Source organism: Diaporthe amygdali (genome assembly GCF_026229845.1).
Source record: "Diaporthe amygdali strain CAA958 chromosome Unknown NODE_2_length_3802984_cov_64_841326, whole genome shotgun sequence".
Taxonomy (NCBI): domain Eukaryota; kingdom Fungi; phylum Ascomycota; class Sordariomycetes; order Diaporthales; family Diaporthaceae; genus Diaporthe; species Diaporthe amygdali.
The window spans coordinates 2,397,154-2,419,066 of NW_026517022.1; the positions used below are offsets into that span (position 1 = coordinate 2,397,154).

General features: G+C 53.5%; 5 protein-coding genes across 5 annotated transcripts; 2 read left to right on the top strand and 3 right to left on the bottom strand.

Annotated features, from left to right (window-relative positions):
* Nucleotides 1-836: 836 nt before the first annotated feature.
* On the top strand, nt 837-2,450 carry J7T55_012072 (uncharacterized protein; the record flags this gene model as incomplete). The annotated part of the gene is made up of 4 exons (XM_053136924.1): nt 837-1,058; nt 1,134-1,537; nt 1,589-1,641; nt 1,693-2,450. The coding sequence occupies 4 exons, from the start codon at nt 837-839 to the stop codon at nt 2,448-2,450; spliced, it is 1,437 nt and encodes a 478-aa protein (XP_052999877.1).
* Nucleotides 2,451-2,682: 232 nt separating this feature from the next.
* J7T55_012073 (uncharacterized protein) lies at nt 2,683-4,932 on the bottom strand (the record flags this gene model as incomplete). Its single annotated transcript, XM_053136925.1, has 3 exons — nt 2,683-2,742; nt 2,947-4,661; nt 4,746-4,932. 3 exons carry the CDS (start codon nt 4,930-4,932, stop codon nt 2,683-2,685), a joined length of 1,962 nt encoding a protein of 653 aa, XP_052999878.1.
* An 887-nt stretch (nt 4,933-5,819) lies between these two features.
* On the top strand, nt 5,820-7,622 carry J7T55_012074 (uncharacterized protein; the record flags this gene model as incomplete). Its single annotated transcript, XM_053136927.1, has 1 exon — nt 5,820-7,622. The coding sequence occupies one exon, from the start codon at nt 5,820-5,822 to the stop codon at nt 7,620-7,622; it is 1,803 nt and encodes a 600-aa protein (XP_052999879.1).
* A 2,246-nt stretch (nt 7,623-9,868) lies between these two features.
* On the bottom strand, nt 9,869-12,076 carry J7T55_012075 (uncharacterized protein; the record flags this gene model as incomplete). The annotated part of the gene is made up of 4 exons (XM_053136928.1): nt 9,869-10,742; nt 10,875-11,042; nt 11,398-11,563; nt 11,827-12,076. The coding sequence occupies 4 exons, from the start codon at nt 12,074-12,076 to the stop codon at nt 9,869-9,871; spliced, it is 1,458 nt and encodes a 485-aa protein (XP_052999880.1).
* A 4,852-nt stretch (nt 12,077-16,928) lies between these two features.
* J7T55_012076 (uncharacterized protein) lies at nt 16,929-17,393 on the bottom strand (the record flags this gene model as incomplete). Its single annotated transcript, XM_053136929.1, has 1 exon — nt 16,929-17,393. One exon carries the CDS (start codon nt 17,391-17,393, stop codon nt 16,929-16,931), a length of 465 nt encoding a protein of 154 aa, XP_052999881.1.
* Nucleotides 17,394-21,913: the final 4,520 nt, after the last annotated feature.

Genomic DNA, 21,913 nt, shown 5'->3' on the forward strand with positions numbered 1-21,913 from the left:
CATCAGACCAGGGCTCACAACATAATCCTCTTTTGCTGATAATTTGTTGAACCGCCTCATTCGCCCGTTTTCTGATGGACACAACTTGGAGGAAACAGGAATTTATGCCTTCAGAGACTCACCATGATGCGATGAGTAAGCGAAGAGAGCCAGGCGGCATCGAGAATTTGCACGGCAGCCCTGTTGCATATGCCTTTTACACATAGCTGAGGCATGGATTTCAAAGCTTCTTCTTCAGTACTGCGGCGATATTTCTAATCACTTAGTCAACCTCGGACCCCCAGTGGGTGCTGAGCGCGAAAGGAATCCCTCTTCATTTCCTCCATATGCTGCCTCATGACATGTTATGTCAGATATTGACTTGGCGCTTACACACCCAGGGGAGGCGGACCAGGGTATCGCGCCTCTCAATGAGTCCTAGTTGGGGCACAGAACACTGCAGGTTGGTTGTTACATGAAGGGAGATGAAGGTCTCGTCCCCTCAGTCATGGTAGTATCCCCCCGCTCGCATCTCTACGCCGCCGGAGGCATCGGCAGTGCCGCGAGAGTGGATCACACACGAATCACACCACAGAGAGTAGCCGAAAGTGGTGTTAGTATAGAGGGAATCACCAATACTATTCAGTTGCTGAACTCTGAAAAATAATGGATTGGACAGCCTGGGCAGAGACGTAGCACGCACAAGCAGCACTATTGGATCCTGCCCTGCATTCAGCTAGACCCAACGTCGTGCAGTCGTCAATAGAAGGGCACCAGTCATAAATTCGAAGCAAGCCCTTTAAATTATCCTCTGATTACATGCTTCCTAATTGAAATTGACAGCAACAAACTACACGATGAAACCTTCAAGCTTCGCCGTGAAGGTGGTCACCATCTCCCAATATGCATCCTTTGCCGCATGTGCAAAGCTGCTCAGTGGCGGCACCATCATCTCATTTGATCAGGATGCTGAGCAATTGCAAGTGATACGCGACGGCTCTGTCCTCATTGAGGGGGACCTGATCACCTCCGTCTTCGACACGGCGTCGCCCAGTGATGTCCCTTCCGGCACCGAAGTGGTCGACTGTACCAATTAAATTATTACCCCAGGTTTCATCGACACCCATCGCCACGGATGGCAAACTCTCCTCAAGACGATGGGCTCCAATACGACCCTAGCCGAGTATTTCTTTCGATACAGCTCACTCTCGGCCGCGCCTCTCTTCACTCCCGACGACGTCTACATCAGCCAGCTCGCCGGTATCCACGAGGCTGTGGCCGCAGGGGTGACCACAATACTCGATCATGCTCACCTCACGTGGACGCCAGAACATTCCGCTGCCGGCTTGAATGCTTCGGTCGACAGCGGGGCGCGTGTGTTCTTTGCCTATACTTTCCAGAACTCTTCTGCCGAGTTCAGAATCCCACAGCAGATTTCCCAGTGGAAGCAGCTCGCCTCTGCCATCTCCAGCAACCTCACTGAACTTGTGGTATCTTATGACGACTGGACAGCCAATCCTACCGGAGCTGATACTTTGTCTGTCATAGACCTGATTCGGTAAGTGTCTAAGTTCAGCGTAAGGGATTTAGCAACTAACCATCACCACAGCCAAGACAACGTATCGGTGGTCACAACTCACCAAGTCGAGGGACCTTGGATGGGTAAGTACCAGCCCTTGGTTTATTATGCTTCGTGCTGATATATGACCAAAGCGGGAAACTCACCTGAGGATCTTCATCGGGTCGGAATTCTGAACTCCAGCACACCAATAGTAATATCACACGCCTCATTCCTGGACCCAAGAGGTGCAGCGTTGCTGCGGAGTACCAACAAGCACATCTCCATAACTCCCGAGAGCGAGATGCACTACGGCCACTTGCACCCAACGAGCCATCACATCATGGACCAGGCCTCCCTCGGAGTGGACACGCATTTTACATACTCGTCGGACATCCTCACCCAGGCGCGGCTCTGGCTCCAGTCCACACGCTACCGCGTGTACCAGAACACGGTCGATCGCTGGCAAATCCCTAAAAGGAACCCCTTCTCGGTCAACCAAGCGTTCCTCCTCGCAACGAGGAACGGCGGCCTGGCCCTGGGCCGCAAGGACCTCGGCGTCATCGCCCCAGGCGCCAAAGCGGACATCGTGGTCTGGAACGGCAGGTCACCAGCTATGCTGGGGTGGACTGACCCCGTCGCGGCCGTCATCCTCCACGCCAGTGTTGGCGACATCGACCATGTCCTCGTGGGCGGCGAGTTCAGGAAGCGCGACGGGCAGCTTGTTGTCGACGGCTATGAGGACTTGCAGGAGCGGTTCCTGGTGAGCGCGGAGCGCATCCAGGGGGCTCTGAGGGAGAAACCGCTGCCCACACTTGAGGGCAATCTTTTCACTGGTTCTCCTTATGGTGATGTGTTGGAGCTGGATGTCCAGCGAGGTGAAGGGACCGGCTACGGCCCAAATTTTGTGTGATCATCTGAGCGGGCGGATAGCCTCGCGCGAGCAATGGGCGTACCAGGACGGGCGCTGTCCTCCTCGTGACTAAGCTGTATTCATGGGGCTGTGTGTACATAACTGGCTCGACAGAATGTGAATAAGTAATCAAAGTATTATTTGTTTTACTAATCGTACGTATTGCGCGAGTGTGTGGTGACTGGCCCCCCAGACTTCGATAGCATAGCAAATAAAAGACAACTCAGCTTCTTCAGTAGCTCCAAAGCCTCTCGCCCTCCAGCCTTTCTCGCTGGGCCACAGACCCTTCCCTCTGCGGTCAAATGTGTCGCTGCCGCTAGCTTTCCGAAGACTCATTGGTCTTCTCAATCCGTACATGTCTTGGGAGCCATTCCTTCTCCAGAAGTTCATCAACCTACTCCTCCCTGCGCTGTTTTACGCGATCACGCCAGCTTGTATATTTTTGGGGCCGTAATTGGCCCGGGATCCATTTGTTTTGATTTGGAGCTTTACGAACCTGCTCCTCGTTGAGCTGTGCTTGGCGTTCACGCCAGCTTGTGTACCGGTACCCCTCGGGCCGAAAATGTTTCTCCTGAAGCCTGTCAGCCTCCTCGGACTGTGTGGGTTGGACATTTTCTGCTGTTCCATGGGCTGTGGCGGCTTGTCGCTCGGCAAAGCCAGCCTGAGACTCGTCGTTCATCTCGTGGCCATCGAGGCTCTGGGAATCAATGACATTGATTCCTTGGTCGTCGCTTGTCTCGATGCCCTCATAGAAGACTTCGTGCGACATCGGGTTAGTGGCTGGGTCAAAAACGGCTTGCGCAATGCGCGATGCGTAAGAGTTCAGCGCAGTTGCCGATAAATCCCAGGGCAGAAGACGGCCCTCGTCTTTCATCTGCCGTCTCACTTCTTGGTCATGTTTCCAATTGTGTAGCATGCGAAGCACAAACTGTGGAGTCATTGGTCCCGGTCGCCGAAGAGTCAACTTTTGGATATCGTCGTCCAAATTGTAGAAGTGATTCCCCCAGAGCTCATGGATAGGCTCATCATGCACAACAGGGCAGAGGCTTTGGCGGGAGACGTAGATGAGATTGAACACCCTGTACTGACCTGCGTTATAATCATCACACTGGAACCAGGCGTGATCTGTTGTGTTACACTCGAAGCAGGCCTGCAGGTGTCCATCCTCTGTGTTGGGTTTCGGGCAATTTCTGAGTTGGTGATCGGCGCCGCAGTTGGGACAGACCTTCGACCGGTTATCTCGCTCCGTCGGCCAGTCAAGCTCGCTTTGTCTACTTCTACTGGACGCTCGCGATGACGACTCATGCGAGTTTACATCAGAACATGATTCTGGCAGAGGCAATTGGCCATCATCCATCCTTGGCGACATCTGGGGGCTGCTGATCTGCGGCTCGACAGTGCTCCCTACAACGGGCTCATTAGACGAGATATCGCCATGGAAAGCAGCTGCCTCAGTCCTTGGGTTGGCACTATCAGCCTTTAGGATGGTATCATGGGTCTCGCATGCTGTGAGAGTAGCAAGAGCCTGCTCCAGTAGATGACGAAGGAGAGCAGGATCATGCTGCCGATACTGAGTGCCAGGATACGCAACGTGTTGGTGCTGAGAAACACCGAATTGAGAGATTTGTGAGCGAAGAATCTGGCCCTGCTGCTGCGGAGGCGCTGGTGGACAATGCTGCTGGCCTACTGTTACAGGCATAGGGGTGTGGCCACTAGGTATGTGTCCGTTCTGATGGGGCTGCATGAGACCTCCTTGGAGACTTTGCCCGACATGTGGACCCATGGTCGCTGACATGCCATGGTATGGTAGGGAATGCTCGGTACTGTAGCCTGTTGGAATCGTAGCCTGGGAAATGCCACAGAAATGCCCGGACGACGGGGCTGGCACCGTTGTCCCGAATGGGGATGGCTGACCAGACCTGAGTCCCAATGAGGGGCCCACCGTCGAAGGCGCGAACGTGCTCGTGTGGGGAGCACTCAGACATGTGGTCGCCATGTTTGGGACCCCGTATGCCGGCCCTGTGGGTGGCTGAGGCGGCTGCTGGCCTCGTTGCCGCGCAAATGACATGAAGGTGTCAAAGTACGCATGATTAGGCTGAGCTTGGACGAACTCATGTGCTTCCTGATATGTGATTTGCATACATGGTCTGTCTATCGGCTCTCGTCGCAGTCTGTCTGACGAACGGGGCGGCAGAATGATCTCGTAGACTTCTGCGAATTGGTGGATACTGTCAGCGATGTGTTCCAAGCGCGGAGGGAGCTCGTCAGATTGGGACATGTCTTGACTTGACTTACCAGCGATACTCTCGAGGTGCTCCAGTAAATGCAACAGGACGATGGCTAGCGGGATGCTGTGTGTATATTTCTGCGATTTTATCAAGAGATGAATGTTTGTTGTTTCGTTTATGATGCCCAACAAGATTGGGTGAGAAGCTCGGAAGTTTTCGAGCTCGCGGAGGAGATTCTGTACGTGTTGTGACATATTGACAGGAAACCGACGCGGACGAAGAAAGAAATCTCAAGATTCCCACAATGCGGAGCGGAGTGGTAAGCTCTTTGATATCAGTCAGTACTTGACAATTGAGGGCCTGCAGTGCACAGCATATCAGTGGAGCTATGGGCCTCAGCGCACCTGGGCCGTTTGCTTAATCCATGGCTCTAGCCGACTACTCCATTTGTTTACTCTGCATCGGTGGCAAACAAGAATGCAACCAGATTCTCCAAATCTGAATTCAGTTGTAATTTGCGGTAGAATAGTTCCATATTGCTCGTCAAGGCACATCAGACAGTGCAGTACAGTGACGTGTGAATCCTGTTGAACTACAAAACAGGACCTGCATGCGTTCATATGGCTACGCCGTATATGAGTCTTCCTGGACTCCAACAAACCCCCCCTTATTTGCTGACTGCTGTCTGCCCAGGTGAACTGACTGCTACAGACGCAGCAAGTGATACTTTGAAATCAAACATGGAGTCGGTATTCGAAATTCTGGCTAATTGTAAATGATTCTCAGGCTGCTGTGTTTACCAATTCCAAATGTTGCCATCAGGGTCTCAAGATCTGCTTCGATGCCTGGATTGGAATGGCTAGGCATATCTGACACGAGAGGTGTTTTCCATGATACGATTTAGATTGACATTCGACTTATATGAAAGTACCAGATATTTCATCCCATTGTTGATGGACTGATTATTTCACCTACCAGCGTTTGCGTTCCCCAGGATTCACAGGTATTGAGTGAAAGGCCCAACTTTGCTGCCCCTCCACCCACGCCATAAAAGCGACAGCATTCGAGATCTCACAACCCCTTCCGATTTTCTTCCTTGCCTCCCTCCTCTCTTCACTTGCCTTCATCAGCGACATCAATCATGTCTTCTACAGATAAGGGGGAACGGAGTCTGTCTCTGTCCGGGGACTCGTCCCAGCAATCAGGCAATCCCTCTCAGCCCGGCCGTGTCAACTACGTTGTCAACAACCGACCAAACGACCTCGATAGCTCACTCCTCCCAGTTGGCATGAATTTGTTTGAGAAGCTTGTCGTCGTCCAATGCAAATGTGACGGCTATGCCCAGCCACCCGACAGCCCGATCCAGGACGAAGATCACTGTCGAAGCAAACAACCTGGTGCTCTTGAGATGTCGCAGTCTAGCCACCACCCCCAAGCTTCCAGGTCCCCAGCCTCCTCCATCCCCAAGACAAACAGGGACAGCTGCGGTGCCTGCGGAAATGGCCACGACATTCGCTATTGCCCATATCCCAATACTCTCGACGGACGAACCAAGATCTGCCCAATCTGCGACACCTCCGACCACGCATGGTTCCAGTGCGAATACTACGAGCAAGACGCTGAGCAGCAGTGGGAAATCTGCTGGATGAATCGGAGCTGCCTACCAACCCTCGTCCACAACACGCCCTTGCAGGAGATATTTGCCAGCAAAGCCATCTCGGTGATTGAGAAAACGGACACCGATGCAATGTTTGCTTCACAAGTCCTGGGCGGCGTTCCCGGACCACTGAGCCCCGGCTTTGTCAAAAACCTGATTCATCCCGGCTCTGACAATTCTTATGCCCAACTGACAATCATGGGTTTGCTGCCATGGAAGCTGGAACGACAGGTGCTGGAGTCCTCGCAACGCGCCTTTGAGTCCGTTCGGGATCCCTTGACGAACTTCATGCGAATGGAAACACGCGTCAAAGGTACCAAATCGAATAAGCACGATGTCCCAAAAGCCCGCACGCTTGAGTTCTTCCATAACGAGGTCGTCGCCCAGCCTCAGACCAATCAGCAGACATTTCCTTCTGATCATTGCGAGGGATGTGATTCCGCCGTATTCATGCATGACATGAGGGCTGGACACCACAAATCCGAGTGTGACCGACTTTGCCGACTCTGCGTCATGGAGGACAAAGATTCCAACACCAAGTTGAAAGACTGCAAAGAGCACTGCTCATTGCATCTATGCCCTATTGGTGATGGCGGTCTTGATCACGACGTCGAGTGTCTGGAATGGTCTACAAAACGATGCGGCATCTGCATGGAACCACACTGGCTCCAGGACTGCACGAAGTTCCTAGCAAATATCTGCCCTGTCCAGAGCTGCCGCAAGCGCGATTGTAAGAGCCATTGCAACGCTTGTGGATGCAGCATGGATATTCTGAAGTTACCCTGCCCTCAGGAGTGGAAAAACGACTCGGAGATGTGGGAGAGGCTGGTGTCTGATCTCTTCGCAGACTGGCATGCATTCCTGCACGGCTTCCAATGGATTCGACGGGAATGCCCTGACGCAGGCATCAAACAAGGCATGTGGGCTATGCTACAGTGCTTGACACACGGGGACGTAATGGTCAAAGTGGATGCCCTCGCTACGCTGCGCCGAAACGCATGGGACGAAGCTGTCGAATACAATCGACAAGACTACGACGAACTATCGATCAAAAAGGCCCTGAGAGTACTGACTGCCCCAGAGTGCAAGAAATGCTTTGAGATGATGTACATCGAAGGCACTGCTGACTACGATTTGCGGACATCAGGTGTGCTGACAGCATGGGGCAAGGACATCAAGCGCTCACTTCCTACTCTTGTCGGTGGCGCACAGACACGCTTCCCTTCCAGAAGAACAAAATATCGGCCAAGGCGAGAGGCTCAAATTCTTGACCTAAAAGACAACTGAGTCTGTTCAATTGCTGTAGCTCATAATGTAACAGAATACAAACACTCATCTCACTCCGGTTCCGGTTGACATCTGTGAGATTCGAAATGGAATGATTGATCGATGTCTCTGGCGCACGCCTCTGCCTTTATTATTAAAGTGGCTGCTAGGATGGTGAGCGGCTAGCCAGCCTGTAAGGTATACGGGATTTCTGCACCGTGCCTAGCCATACTTGCCGAGGATTTCTTCTGTTGGTTGAAGTTGTAAATACTGAATCGCTCGTTCGCTCGTCCCACTCCGCATTCAGTGCTGCCTCAGTTCGTAGCTTCTGCGAGAACATCATCTTGACTCAAAAGCCAATTGTTGGCGAGACTCAACACATTCAGCAAGCTCTTGTGGCCGGACAGCAGCTAGTACTCATCACCCATGCTGAGCAGCGGCCAGGTGCCTCACTTCCTCACGCTCTCTGAGGCCAAGATGATTAACTTTTTCTCAAGTTAATGACTTGAGCTCATACAAGGACTTTTGGCAATTTCTCGGTCCTGAACGCTATCTGAAACCCTCGTGGAGCCTTCGGCCGGGCATTACCTCGCCTCCCTAACGTCCCTGGACAACATTTGGGCAGGCGGAACATTTCAAGTGTGAGAGGCGACAGTGCCTTGCCGGGCCATGGCTGAAGCTGCAGCAAAGAATTTTCAATCAAGAGCAACCATTGCAGCTCTGGGCTCGTTTCGGATGACAGCAAGGGGCGTGCTGCCGGGTTTCGTAACAGGGAATACTTCGTCACCGCATGCGAAGGCATGGCTGGAAAACCTCAAATGCTGTATATGAATAACCTTTTCTCTTTTGTGATCGAGTTCCTGGTTCTTGCGAAGAATAATCGGACTGGCTGTTGACATGATCCGTCCCACGGGAATCCCAAACCTTGATGGTAACCACAATTACTGGATCGACGGAGCCAATCTCTCCACCGGAAGGAAGCTCGAAACGGGACGTAACACAGCCTATTCGAGTAAACAAGAATACATAGATGGATTTGACGACATGCGGTGCGCCCTAGGCAAAGATGGGTCGAATAAGAGACCGGCTCAGAGCTTCACAGGGATGTCGTGGGCTAGAGTGTTTGGACACTTGGCCGGCAACTCTAAACATGCAGATAGGAGAAGGGCTAGTCACTAGGCTGAGCCCACGAAGTAACACGAAGTCTCTGAAATCAGGTTCTCAAAGTAAATCGGTGGCGTAGATAATTGGCCGTGCGCACCTCCACTGGAAATTGCCCAAAAACATTGAATAAAGGGAAAGCCAACGGCAAGACCACAACACATGGGGGCATATCCTCGAAAGATCAGATACACTATAGGAGGCTATGAACAACACGAGAGAAGATTACGGACCCATGTGTAATCACTTACTTGCCTAGGTTTTCAGGTATGATATGGCTTCATTATACATGTTGACTCACAAGACAGGGATGTGGCATCTAGAGCAGAGCCACTGTCCGGCTTATCAGATAAACTTTTTTGGTATGTAAATTTGTCTTATCGAAAACCCATGACATCGTTATGACGGGAGGAATCCTCTTTAACAGTTCTAACTGTGCGTACGCAACCCGCCCCCGCCCTGATAAAAGATCCTGACCGCTTACTTTTCTAAGATCCCCACTCCTGGGGGATACACAACCATGTATCCTCTACCCAACGAATGACGACGGTGCTCATGTCAGGAACTGATATGTTCCAAGCCGTGCTCAACCCTGAAGCAACAATAGAAGAAGAAGAAGTGCTCCCAACCCAATGCAATCTATCAAAAAGTGGACCACTCGCGTTGCTTGGAGTGAGGGTAAACAATGCTGTCTATCGTGGGTACCAAGCGCTGTTGAGGGTATCAAATATCAAATTGTATTGCTGGCTTTAAAATAAAATGCGCCAGCCAAGTGCCATCCGACGTTTCTCGGTATGGCTGAATGGCGAACTTTGTACGTAACGTCCGAGTCGAATGTGGTTGATGTCTTGGACCGAGCCCATCATCGGTCAAAACATCTGACCGAGAGCAAGCTCGAAAGCCAAGATCAGATGATCTTCCGGCTGAGAAATGGACTTCTTTCTGGCACCGTACCAGAGATGGTATGATGTGATGGCGACGCAAGAGTGTAATGTTCGCCGGATATCGTCCGATCCGGCCCGGCTAGGACCAGCACCGTCCGGATGCAGTGCACGGTGGTAAATGGATCCGCGAAATGCTCGAAGCCTCAGGATCAAGCGTAAGCTTCAAAATCCAAATCCACCAGCCTCGACAGCTGGTGACCCCCGGCCCTCCCTGCGTCTCCGCTCGTCATGGGCCTTCATTGCCTTCGCGATTGCGTGACTCTCTCTTCCCGCATCCGGACTCAGCACTGGCCTTGGCCTGTCTCGAGGACTGGCCCTACTCCGAGCCGAAAGGTACCCATCAGCCCCTTCTAAAGCCAGGGGTGTCACCGGTCCGGGGCTTCCAAGCGGCTGCAGCCGTGGCGATCTGGGCCCTCGTGAGTTGATCTTCTGTAACTTGTGCAGAGAGGCACCATGAAGACCCGCCGCGGCCAAGTTTGTGGAGGAACCTCCGTCTTCCAAGCGCTGTTTGGCGAGCTGCGCTTGTGTGATCATATCGCGCTGGTACTGCAATAACCGAGTCTTGGCCTCCGAGTCGGGACGCCCACGTGCGTCTGTTCTATTGAGCTGTGGCACAACAGTGTCGGACTTCACGGACGAAGGACCGCCGGCAGAGATCGGTCGCATATCACTTCTTGACGTGTGATGGGACTTCTTCTGTCGCTGCTCGTAATTCGAAGGATAGTATTTGCCGACAGGCATGGGCGCCTCGTGCAATCCGCTCGGGACGTATGAGGTGACAGGTGTGTGGCTCCGCGACGAAGGCATCTCGACAGCATGCAGCATAGGATACTCCCCAGGTGGTGCGGAGAAAGGGGCCGACGGTATGGAAGCACGACGATCTGGGACAGGCAACGGAGGATCAATTTTGGTGCCTTGAAAGCTTCGTGCAAGGCTCTCGACGTCGCAGTCTCGTCGCGCCTCTTTTTCAGCGGTGTGGAATGGATGGGGTCGGTGGATGCGCTCTTCGGGATCTTCGTGGAAAGGAAAGTAGCCGCTGCATGTACAAGTGATCGTCAGTGTCAACCCCTCATTGTCGTCCCGTGCCGCACATCCACGCCTCCTCTACGACTCGTGGAGCCGCAGGCGGGGGAAGATGTGTTGTGGAGAACGTACCCTGAGATATCACCTCGCGCAGAAAGTGGCGGAATTGGTGTGTAGGTAGAGCTGGTCTTGGTCCTTTTCGACACAGAGGAAGGTAATTCGATTACAATAGGTCTGCTTTGTGGAGTGCTGGAATTCGTCGATTCGGAGAAGTGTGAAGTTGATGTGTTGTGAGAAGGGCGAGAAGAAATATCTATGTGGAAAAGAAAAAGGGTGCGTCAGCCAGTTGTTATTGCTCCAGGTGCATGAAGCGTTTTGGTATGCATAAAGGTAGTGTGCATGAAGGATTTTGGTCATCGGATGGCGCGAGTGTGGGCGTCGCTGGGCGGAGTTTGTTTTGTGATGACGTCCTGCAGGCCAGTTGCCGGTTGGACCGCATGGGCCCCAATGCGATAGCAGTTGTTGCTGACGCCCTTGCCGCGGAAGTCCACGATCCCCTGTCCTGCCACGGGAGCAGTGCGGGACCAGCCTCCCGAAACACCCTTGAGCGGGAATGGCGCACTACCAAGGTGACCCCGAAATGGTAGTGGAGCTCACGAGGGCACTACCCTGAATCGCCGTTGTATTGTGACGAAGATATGGCCAGCACATAGCTCAGGACCCTGACTGCATTGGTGCGGTGGTGGTGATCTTCATGTGATGCCGCTGGCACGCGTGCGACCACAGGAGAGTGAAACTTCGCCATAGCCTGCCGGTGCCAGACCCGCCATGCCGCTACAACGCACGCCACGAATGTGGTTGGGCCAAGTCCCACCGCTCGACAGTTGTACGAAGGAGCCGATGCAGTCGGACCAATGGTTCTCAGTGCCCACGCCGGAAGACCATCATGGTGACGGCGCTTGTAATGGCAGGCGCGGTAATCCTGCCGTGAAGCGACCGCCCAAATCCAACCTCCTCTGGCCCGAAATCGTGCCCGGTACAAGACATTGGAAGACAACAACTCACTATGACTCCAAAGGAATGGGCTTGCAACTTACTGTGTGTCTGAGGGTACTGGGAGCCCGAGTACTCCTGGTGCGAGAAGAACGGCTCCTTCTCAGAGGCAGGAGTCTGGTGGGGCGAGAAGACGAACTGCTCGTGGCTTTTGGCGCTGGCGGCCGATGCGGCAGAGGATGCTGACGAGTTCGAACCGGTCCGTCTGTGTGGTCTCTGTCCCTGGGCCGTGTGGGACGTGTAGGAAAATGGTTTCATGGCCGGTGGGCGACCAGCCTGGTTTATGTCCGACATTGTGGCGAAGGATGATTCTATCTGCCGAAATATCCAGATATGGTTCGTCCAAGTGGTCTCCTTGACCTCGTCCAAACGCGGCAGACGGGCTGTTCCTGTCTCCCGGATATTGTTCTGAACGCTGCAGATTGATTGGGGTTAGCCTATCTCGATCTGTTTGAGTTTCGATCTTGCCCGATGTGAAAGCGATGCGATCAATGCGCCGGAAGAGCGGCGCCGGGGGGAGGGACACGGAATAGAGTTTGTTCAAGAGTCTGGGGACCGCTGTAGTGTTGCAGAGCTGCACGTGCCGTCCTGCCACAATCCCACGGTAGCAGAGGGCGACAGTGTTCGTGCTGTGGAGCTCAATTTAAGCTTCAGCCGCTATCAACATCGGTGATATTCCGAAAACCGCTGCTCCAATCGACGATTGGCCTGGTCGGGGTCACAGTTGACCGGTGACCGTTCCTTGGACGGCCTGGACAAGCACCAACGTCGCCGTTGTTTGGACTGCGAATTTGCTGACCAAAAGATAGGTCGGACGATCTCTCTTGCTTCGTGGTATGCTTTGCCACCGAAGCATAGACGCTCCCCAGTTGAGAGTGACATGAGGTTGGGTAGTGAAAAGGCAGGCAGACCGCTTACCGGGTGGAGAAGTGCCGCTCTTCAGCAATTTGATATCTGCAATCTGGGCCAGGAGTCACAGTTCGGCCGAGACTTCGGAGCTAAGCAGCGTACACGTCGAGGAAGTCTTCTTGGAGTCGCCTGACCAGCTGGTCTTCGTCATGTCCCAATGCGCGAGGCTGACAGATGGCGGATAACTATTCCCACACAAGATCCAGGGTAGGATATGCGAGCCGCGACTTGGGGTTGGATCGTCGCCAAGGTCCAGTCGAGAGGAGAGGCACGCGGAGTAACAGAAGAGACTGTGGGCGGCCGGGGCGCGGCGAAGATGATCGGGGCGCGGTGCTGGGCTGCTGGGCTTCAGTCTTCAGCCCTCAAATCGAAAAACAGGCGCGAGTGGTGGTCCTGGTGGTTCACAAGAGATCTTCGATTCGGCCCGCTGTGACCCAGACCCGTTTATTATCCGCAGAGGTCCCGTAGATATGGGTCGTATCTCGGAAGATTTTGAATGTGCAGTGGGTATTCACTTTCCTGATGTGATTGTGGTCGATGGTGAAAGTTGTGGTCGAAGGTTTTGATTCGCATGCGAGGGTCGAGAGAAAAGTGCAGCCTTGGACTGAATCAGTACTTGTACCGACACGGTGCTGTCTCGGTGGGTACCGCTACGGGTGGGAAGCTGGGCAGGACGATGAGAGGAGAAGTCACCACCCAATAAATATGGGGGTGAGGTACGTACCGACAATCACCTGTCCCCTCCTTCCCACTTACATCTGTGGGTCGTCCCTGATGCTAACATGTATCTAGGCACCGTCCTTTGGTGTCTCAGTACTTGAACGCTCACGAGTGCTTTCAAAACTTTCCAATAAAGCAAGCCACAGGACCTGATCTTCAGCAAGAAAAGACTCAACTGAACTGAGTCGATTTGGCCAACACACAAGTCAGGCCCGGCATAGGCACTAGAGGATGAGCAGTGAGGGATGATGGCTGTCTGTGTGCCTGACTAAGACGATGAGGAGAGCTTCAAAACACATCCGATCATGTTACGAGAACAGTGGGGACTGCACCGAGCTTATTTTGAACATCAAGAGGAGGCAATCGCTGGTGCCATCACCCGCGGCAGACATTGGCCCTCGACTGATTATAACATGAGCTCTACTCGAAGCCTTATGCTCATCTCGTGGTGGCCATCATCGTCAGCGGCAAAATGTACAGATGCAACGGTAAACGATCAACCCCCTCCTCAACTGAAGGCGTAGGAGATGGGGAGAATTCTAACGCTACCGCGGACCGCAGATGCAATGCGGGTGCCTCCTTCGGGCCATGTACAACGCCTCAGCGCACGCCAAAAAGTTCTGAGACATAATTGCTGCGGATGGCCACCTGCGAGTTCCCCGAGGAGATGTCTGAAGCAGTCCTACGCCAACGGCAGACCACCTGCGCTGCTTGTGGTCGTCACCAGGGCCAGTCGTTGACTTTTCCTGGAGGATCTTCCCACTTGCGAACGCAGTTAATGGAGGCTCAAAGATGCGTTATTAAGACCCCTTCCCTTCTGCTGAGCCCTTGTGAGCCACACACACACTGCCAGGCTTGCACGTCCTGTTCCCATGCTCCACGCGCTAACGAGCAGCACATCTTTACCAGAACAGTGCAATGAGCGACGGCAGTTTCCAAAGAGAGATCGGCACGTCACCTTTCCATCATCACTCCTGGTGCGCGCTAGGTACCCGACGGAACTTGAAACAACCAGGCTGGACTATTGCTCGACGACTGCCCTTGCTCCCTGCCCAGATGGGAACCCTTCTAGAAAATGACCAACAAGTCGGCCGGGCGCGCCAACGAGGCCTCAACCCTTGAAGTCATCCATCAGAAACAAATCCCAAAAATGTTGCTTGACCAAGAAGGTCCCAAAGGGTTGGAATGACGGGCGACCTTGCTGGCGCTTACAAGGATTTTCTTGGCACCGGAGCCGAAGTAAGACACACAGGCGCCACTGACATGGGTGGGAGTGCGATGGAGCACCTACCCGATGGGCCAGGAGGACCCTGAAGGGTCAAGGGATGGCATGATTGTCGATGCTAGCGGGACGCCCAGCAGGCCGATCCTTCACCATCTCCTATCAGCTCCACGGCTTGCTCTGTTGGGAACGGCCGCCCTGTGCGTTACCCACACCAAGCCACCGCAACCCTACCATATCTCGAGGGCATTTCCGTCTTTTGCCCGCCGAACAAATCAGACTAGTTTTGGAACGTGTGGCCATGGTGACAGGGGAGGGGCTGAACGAACCTGAGAACAAAACTCCAAGACAAGGCGCCGCAAGCAGAATCCGAGACTCGTCGGAATAGAGGGCAGCGAGGAGGCCGTACTAGGTCCACATAAGCGAAGAGAAAGGGTGGAAACAGAGAGTGAGTCTCTGAGGGAGGAGGAAAAGCAAGGCGCCCAGGACACCGGCCGACCGACCGACAGGCCGACCGGTTATGCGGACATCCACCGTGGTGGAGAAACGGCCGCCTACCGCCTGCCTGCCGCCCATCGGCTGGGTGTCGTTGCTGCTCCAGGACAAAAACAAAAACATGAGGCTTTCGGGCCCCATCTTTCCCTCGGCCGCGCCATGCGGTGGGTTTATTTCTCGTGAGGCCAGTCTTGCCAGGCAAGTACAGTACTGTATACACAACACAGGACCCGTTTTGTTTCAGCGCAGATCGCGTGCGCTCTGTCATTTCGATGTTGGCTGCAGAGACATGGGATGCCCTTTCCGCCCGCCAAGATGTGTTCACCGTGGGTATCAGGCGTCGAACCTCCGGAGTCACACTTCCAGTCTCTGGATGGGGCCCAATTCTTTTTTCTTTCCGTCCTTCTGTCGCATCCTCTCCTTTCTCGTGTCCACGCGGCAGGAATTTGGGTCTCGGATCGCCTTCCTTCCACCCAACCAAACCGTAAAGGACGCGACTATGCTCGGTTATCTCAGCCGTGTCTCGCAACGGAGCCCTTTCTTCAGCGAAGAAAGGCACACCAAGTGCCGAAGTTGATCCTTCAGAGGCCAACGGAAAAAGGTGAGAAGTGACAGCGGATATACCACCGCGAGCATGGGGTCGTCACAAACATGTGGGGGTCGCCGTTCTCCTCCCCAGGTCCTCGTAAAAGCTTTCACGGTTGGGCGCATGCAAAGAGGAGCCATGGGGACTCACTGAACGGGACAGTCTGTGCAGTGACGTCATGCGATGTGCCTGGCAGCAGCATCGTTGACAGGTTTGCAAAATGAGGCAGTATTGGGCAGGAATATTTTGGGGGCCCCTGGAGAATGTTGATCAGAAGTTGCAGGTTCGCCTGTTGTCCAAGCAAGTAAAGATCTTCTCTCTCATCGTCCGGCAGATGGAATAGACAGCGGTCCATGCTGCACTGCAGCGATGGCGGTCCGCGGCGCCCCTGGCACCCTGCTCACCACGCGCAATTGGACCAGGATTGACGGAAGCTTCGTGTCTGTCAGAGTTTCGTGTCGATCAATAGATACATTTGGGCAAAAGAAAATTGAGCGATGATCCTTTCACAAGCTTCGCGCTGACCGACGGCCAGGATGGGATCTTTGCCATCGCACTTCGTGGAAAACAGGAACATACCGTTGCTGCTCAAGCTGGCAGGCAGGATGCTGGTTTCGGCGGGTTGCCATGTCTGCAGGGTGGAAGCCAGTCTGAATATTGAAGTGGCCTGAGTGGGCAATATGCTCATGCATTAAGAATCCTCTCAGGCCGGGTCGTGTCTGAATTCTGTATCATGCAGTTATCAATTGCTGAGCAATCACGAGCAAGATGCCCGGCCATAGAGGCACAACACACCCTGCACTCACATGCAGCTCGGCACATTGATGTGGAAAAAAGGAAAGAAGAATTAATACGTCAGGTGGTATCTGGATATCTTTGCAGAGAGAAGAAATCAAACGCTCATCCCGCGAACTAAGGGTGTGTATCAATCATCAAAGAGCATCGCTATCATCTCCCCTTTGCCTGCTAACACCTAGAAACAAAGACTCTCAACCAAAGGCCGAGCCGAGGATGGGAGGTCGGTGCTTGAGGCCGAGAGGGTTCACCCCGGCCCGCCTCATTTCCCGCTCCACCTCGGCGGCCCTCGCGCGATGGCGGACAGCCCGATCCCAGCTATCACGGTGCTCAGGGGGCGGCGTGCCGAACGGCCGCTCCTCATCTTGCGTGTCACCGAGACTCCGCTGCCACGTCTGAAACCAAATCTATTCAGGCCCCTAGACCCTGGCGCGGCCGGTGAAGCGGGTGTGCCTCTCGCGGTGGCTGTACCAGTAGGCGGCGGCGCCGACGAAGGTCAGGAACCACAGGATGGCGTTGACAAGGTCAACCCACACAGCGTTCTTCATGCGCTGCACGCCGCTGTCACCCTCGGCGTCCTCGTTGATGTACATCTTGCCAAAGACGCCGAACAGTGCGATCCACAGGATGAACAGCACCAGGTTCCACGCCCACACGAGCCAGAAGCGCAGGATGAAGGGCACCAGGTACAGCACGGCCGTAAACGCGGACAGGCCGCCGACCACCTCGGCGTAGACCCATTTGCTGTCGATGTATTTGCCCTGCTTGTTGGCGCGCGAGAGGTCGACCCCGTACAGCGCGCACACGGTGATAGCGAGGGCGAACTGGACGACGTGGAAGGCAGAGAAAACCAGGTAGGAGAGACCTGCGGAGATCAGACCCATCTTGGCGGTCGTTTTCTGCGTTACGTGGGTACGTCAAGCTTTTGGTGTGGATGCTTCGATGTGAATGTTTCGATGTCGCGTCGTCCAAGTTGTATTTGTGTTGTAACGTGGAATGATCGTATTCTCAGTGATGTCGTAATGTCGTATGGCGGGTTCGATTGGCAAATTAGAGCCTGGTCGTCCTCTGGTTTGTTGGGAGACGTGGATTATTTGAAGTAACGAGCCGAAACGATGGCTTGAGTGTGAGGGAGTATGTGTGCGTTTGCGTGACTGAGTGATAGGCAGTCACTTGAGTCAGACGAACGATTGAAGGATGTGCAAATCAATGGCGACAGAGAAACAGAGAGGGCTTGGAATGAAAATATGGTGTTCCAAGGTTGGCTCACACCAGCAAGAAACAGATGATGTCGTCCCTGGCCTCAAAAGCAGCAGCGATGGACTGCTATGGCGTGGGGACTTGGGCCAGAAGGGAAAAGCCGCTGGGAGCTTGCAAGGTTCCTCCAATCAACGAAGCCGCAGGCTCAAGCCCCCCTGTCATTGTTTTCCCAGTCCAGCAATGGAGCCCACTGTAGCGCGAACTCTGCCTGTTCTGTCTGAGGAACCAGCAGGGCGCTAGAGGGGATTGGATGAACCGGTGCCTCCATCTGACCTCAGCTGCTGGCCTGAACTGCCGTGCACCTAATTTCGGCCTCATCTCCACTCTGCAACACTGTCTCGACATCCAATCTCCCTCTCCAAGCGCCGTCTAGTTTCCCTCGACCCTTGACCACGTTGGCGCGCGACAGCTCGTTATTGTCCCTGCGCGCTAAGAGCAGTTGAAGAGGAACCCTTTCCCATCGCGCCATCAAGGCACGAGCCACGCGCGCTCGACCCGGGGCCACGTTGCCTTGGACCCCATTCAATCGACGAGAGACGTTGGACTTTCCATTGTCTATGTCTGCCTGGCTCGACTCGTCATCTCCAGGTTGCTGCCTTCGCGAACGACGCCCCCGATTACCATCAGGGAAAATGCTGCCTGAGAACAATGGCAACATGCAGTCAAGTCGCTTTCGAGCTGACTAGACCGGACGGGTCTTGTACGGTCGAGTAACCGTCGCTAGATTGACTTGGTAGGGCTAGGTCCACGCATCGCGGAAGCGCTGTGGGGCATGTCCTAGCCGGCCCCAAGTTAGGTCACCACTTCCATTAGTATGCTCATCGACCAAGGGTGTCATGTCGTACACCGATTGACAGGTCTGTCGACTCCAATCTTCACGAGACGGATCAGTGAAATATTCGAAGATGGCCTTCTGCTCCTCTTATTTCGAGTTAAATCCTGCAAGGACGCCACTCATTAGTCGCAAGGACGAGGTTTCCAAGACCAAGTTCCTGTCCCCGAATACGCACCAGAATCACGGAACCCGAGGTTCTAGACGGAAATGAATTCATCAATGTATGTGAGAGTCAAGTGATCAATGGCTTGGCCTCCAGCAGAGTGCAGAATGTGCAAGGGCAGATCTTGGGGCCGCGCATTTTCTTTTCCTGCTTTACCTCTCCCTTCTTCACAAATTACAGTCAGTGGCCAGTGGCTCAGACTGCCCTGCCGTCATCTTCTCCTTCTACTCGGCCCGTTCCAACGTTGCCTTGTGGATGCTCTCTTCATTATCTTAACAAGCTAAGCCTACATGCTCGATTGCGGCACGTACTACACAGAAAGGAAGGAGCCTGGCAGAATGAAGAAGGCAACCGGGTCGGCTTCGCCCCATGAATGGAACTAGAAGTCCAGTTTTGTTCGGGCTTTTCATGCCAAGCTCCAGATAACACCGATATGCCCGGGGTGCGCAAAAATCGTACTGGATTGGCCAGCCCTACCAGGCTGAGGCTGAACCAGCTGAAGAGCTGAGGCGAGTGCTGGATCTGCGGTGTTGGGGGCCATCTTCTTCATCGAGTGCTCCAGTCCTTATGTCAGACTCTTATTACTATCAGACTCTTATAATTAGGCACGGACGGTGTTTGAATGGGGCGAGTTTCATGATTTGAGTATGGCACTTCCCGGAGGAGCCATCCATGGTATATTTTTGCATCGAGGACTTTTGTCCTGCAGTGTTGACCGAAGAAAGAGTTAGCGACCGAATGCCGAATCAAGCGATAGCCGGTCGAGATCCCACTCTCGAAGTGAGTCGATGGCGAATGGCCAATGAGTGGCCATGTTGACTTGAAGCCGCCTTGAAGCCGGCCGAGGAGACTAGATGGTTGAACTAGGCCGTTATCGAGGCCATCTTCTATTGAGTTTCTCTCGTATAAACGGTAGCAGCACTTGGGGGTGGCAAGACAGTTGATCTTGACACTGCCGAGGCGGATTTAAGAATCAACTAGCCGGCACATCACTTCGTAGGATCGCAAGGCCGTTTCTTGCTACGAACCTCGGCAGACCGCGTTCGAGACCTTAGTTGCTCGGTGCTCTCACCAAGGCGCAGGCTTCATTGACAATGGTGCGGAGAACCACCACGATGGATAGGAGGGTAGACCGAGACGATGTGGCTACCAGGCAATCCTTGGCGCACACACACCTGTGCTCCTGCCGCAGCATCAATTAGTGCCCGTTGCAGTGGCGATCGAATCGTGATTCCCAGACGGAGTTTGCCATGGTCTGCGCCTTGGCTTGATTGCCTCGATTGACAGACGGGTATCTCATGATGGTAGCGAGGTAAGGCTGGCCCACACGTGTCGTCAGCCTCGATCCTACAGCTCACAGCTCTGGCACCCGAGGTTGTCCCATCGGTCCCGTCTTCACCTTCCGGAAGACCGCGGGACCGGGCAAGTTGGAGGTGATCTGGATGAATAATCGCCCGTTACTGTGGGTGGTCTTGAACATCTGAGCTGTGGGGGCCGAGCTTACCTAATCCCGCCTAGGTAGCCAGACAACCGCCCCCAGTCTTCTTCACCAGACAGCACACCATGTCGACCAGGCCAGGAGGCACGATATTACGCCCTCACGGGCTGTTTCCTACGCATCAGGCATCTATTTTGTTTCTTGTCGTCAAGTATGAGTGGGTCCGCCGTGGCTTTTTTGATCCCTTGGGGTGGAGTCGATGGAAAGGGTGGCAGGGAGGATCGACCATGCCGGTACTTGGCCCTTCTAGAAACTTTTAATCCTAGGTACGAGCAATTTGCCTTCACATGATAGTACTAACTCAGTATACCCATGGGACTTTCATAAGACGACATTGCTGACCCCCCCACCTGCAAATATGGCCGCTCGTTGTTGATGCCTTGGTACCGTTGACTAGTATGTTACTTCTGAGACTTTATTCTTTGGACTAGGAAGAAACATTTCAACGGGTGGGGGTAAGGGGCTTGGGGTTGCCTTCCCTTGAGCAGAGATGACATCCGTCACACTGGAATAGGCAATCAAGGGTGGCCGTGGAAGGGGCGAGGTTGTCCTTTCGGGTATGTCTCGTTGTATCACAGCCGAAACGTCCTCCAATTCAGACATCCTTAAGCAGAGTATAAAGAGTAAGTTGGCCCTTCATTTCGATTATGATGATGGACTCGATATCACCAGCAACAAAAACAGCATTCCTATTCAAACACTATCGTTCCAACATCTCAACACTTCAGCGCTTCGAAGTCTCAACGCTTCCTCACCACCCACTTACTCGATCAAGATGCCTTCTCACTCATCTAGCCATAGTCGCCGTAGCCAAAGGAGGATGGTGAGGGCCTGGGATTGTGTAAGTTGGGCCCAATCATTGGATAGAGGCGCGCCAGCTCGGTGCTAACTTGAAACCCAATCACAGTGCTACTGCGGAACGGGAGCTATGATCTATGCCACCACTCCGGCCTGCATCAATTGCGGCCATCGACCATGCGGCTACTGTCAGATTTATGACCGCCCCGTTGCCGGCGCGTAAGCGCTGTCAAGGTAGGCAAACTTCGCTGGAATATTCCAATGACATTCACTGACTGTAGTGCACTGGCTAGGGACACTTTCGTTATTTGTTTGGGGGCGTATGAGGCGAATTGAGAGTCAATTCGGGGTTGGAGTATTGGTTTCTTGTTTTCCTTCTCTCTGGATCTCCTAGATTTCTCGTTGTCAGCGGGTCACCCTGCGATCTTTCTTTTTGGGTTGTGTTTCGTTGTTTACCAGTTTTGTTGTGTTCTGATTTCGTTGTTTAAAAATGTCGTTCAATTTCGTTCTTTACCCATAAACATTTCATTTGTATCATTCAAATTGTTTCTGCAAGGGTGTCGTGACAGACACAGCCAACAAGGCCAACCATTCTGATTCACCGTCGCTTCCCTCGCCACAATGTGACCTCGTTCATCGTCATTGTCCAATTTCTGTCCAGCCTCTCAAATCTGGTTCTGGATTTTCCGGAATCACAGTTTTGAGGCTTGGAAATATCGCCTACATATTGGAAGCCGACGTCGGACTCACTGCCACTTAGACTAGTCTCTATTGTCAGCACTCACTTCCCATCTCCAGACATTTCATTTCTGCACTTTTGCTGCACGCCGGTTGTCGCACTCACGTGGCA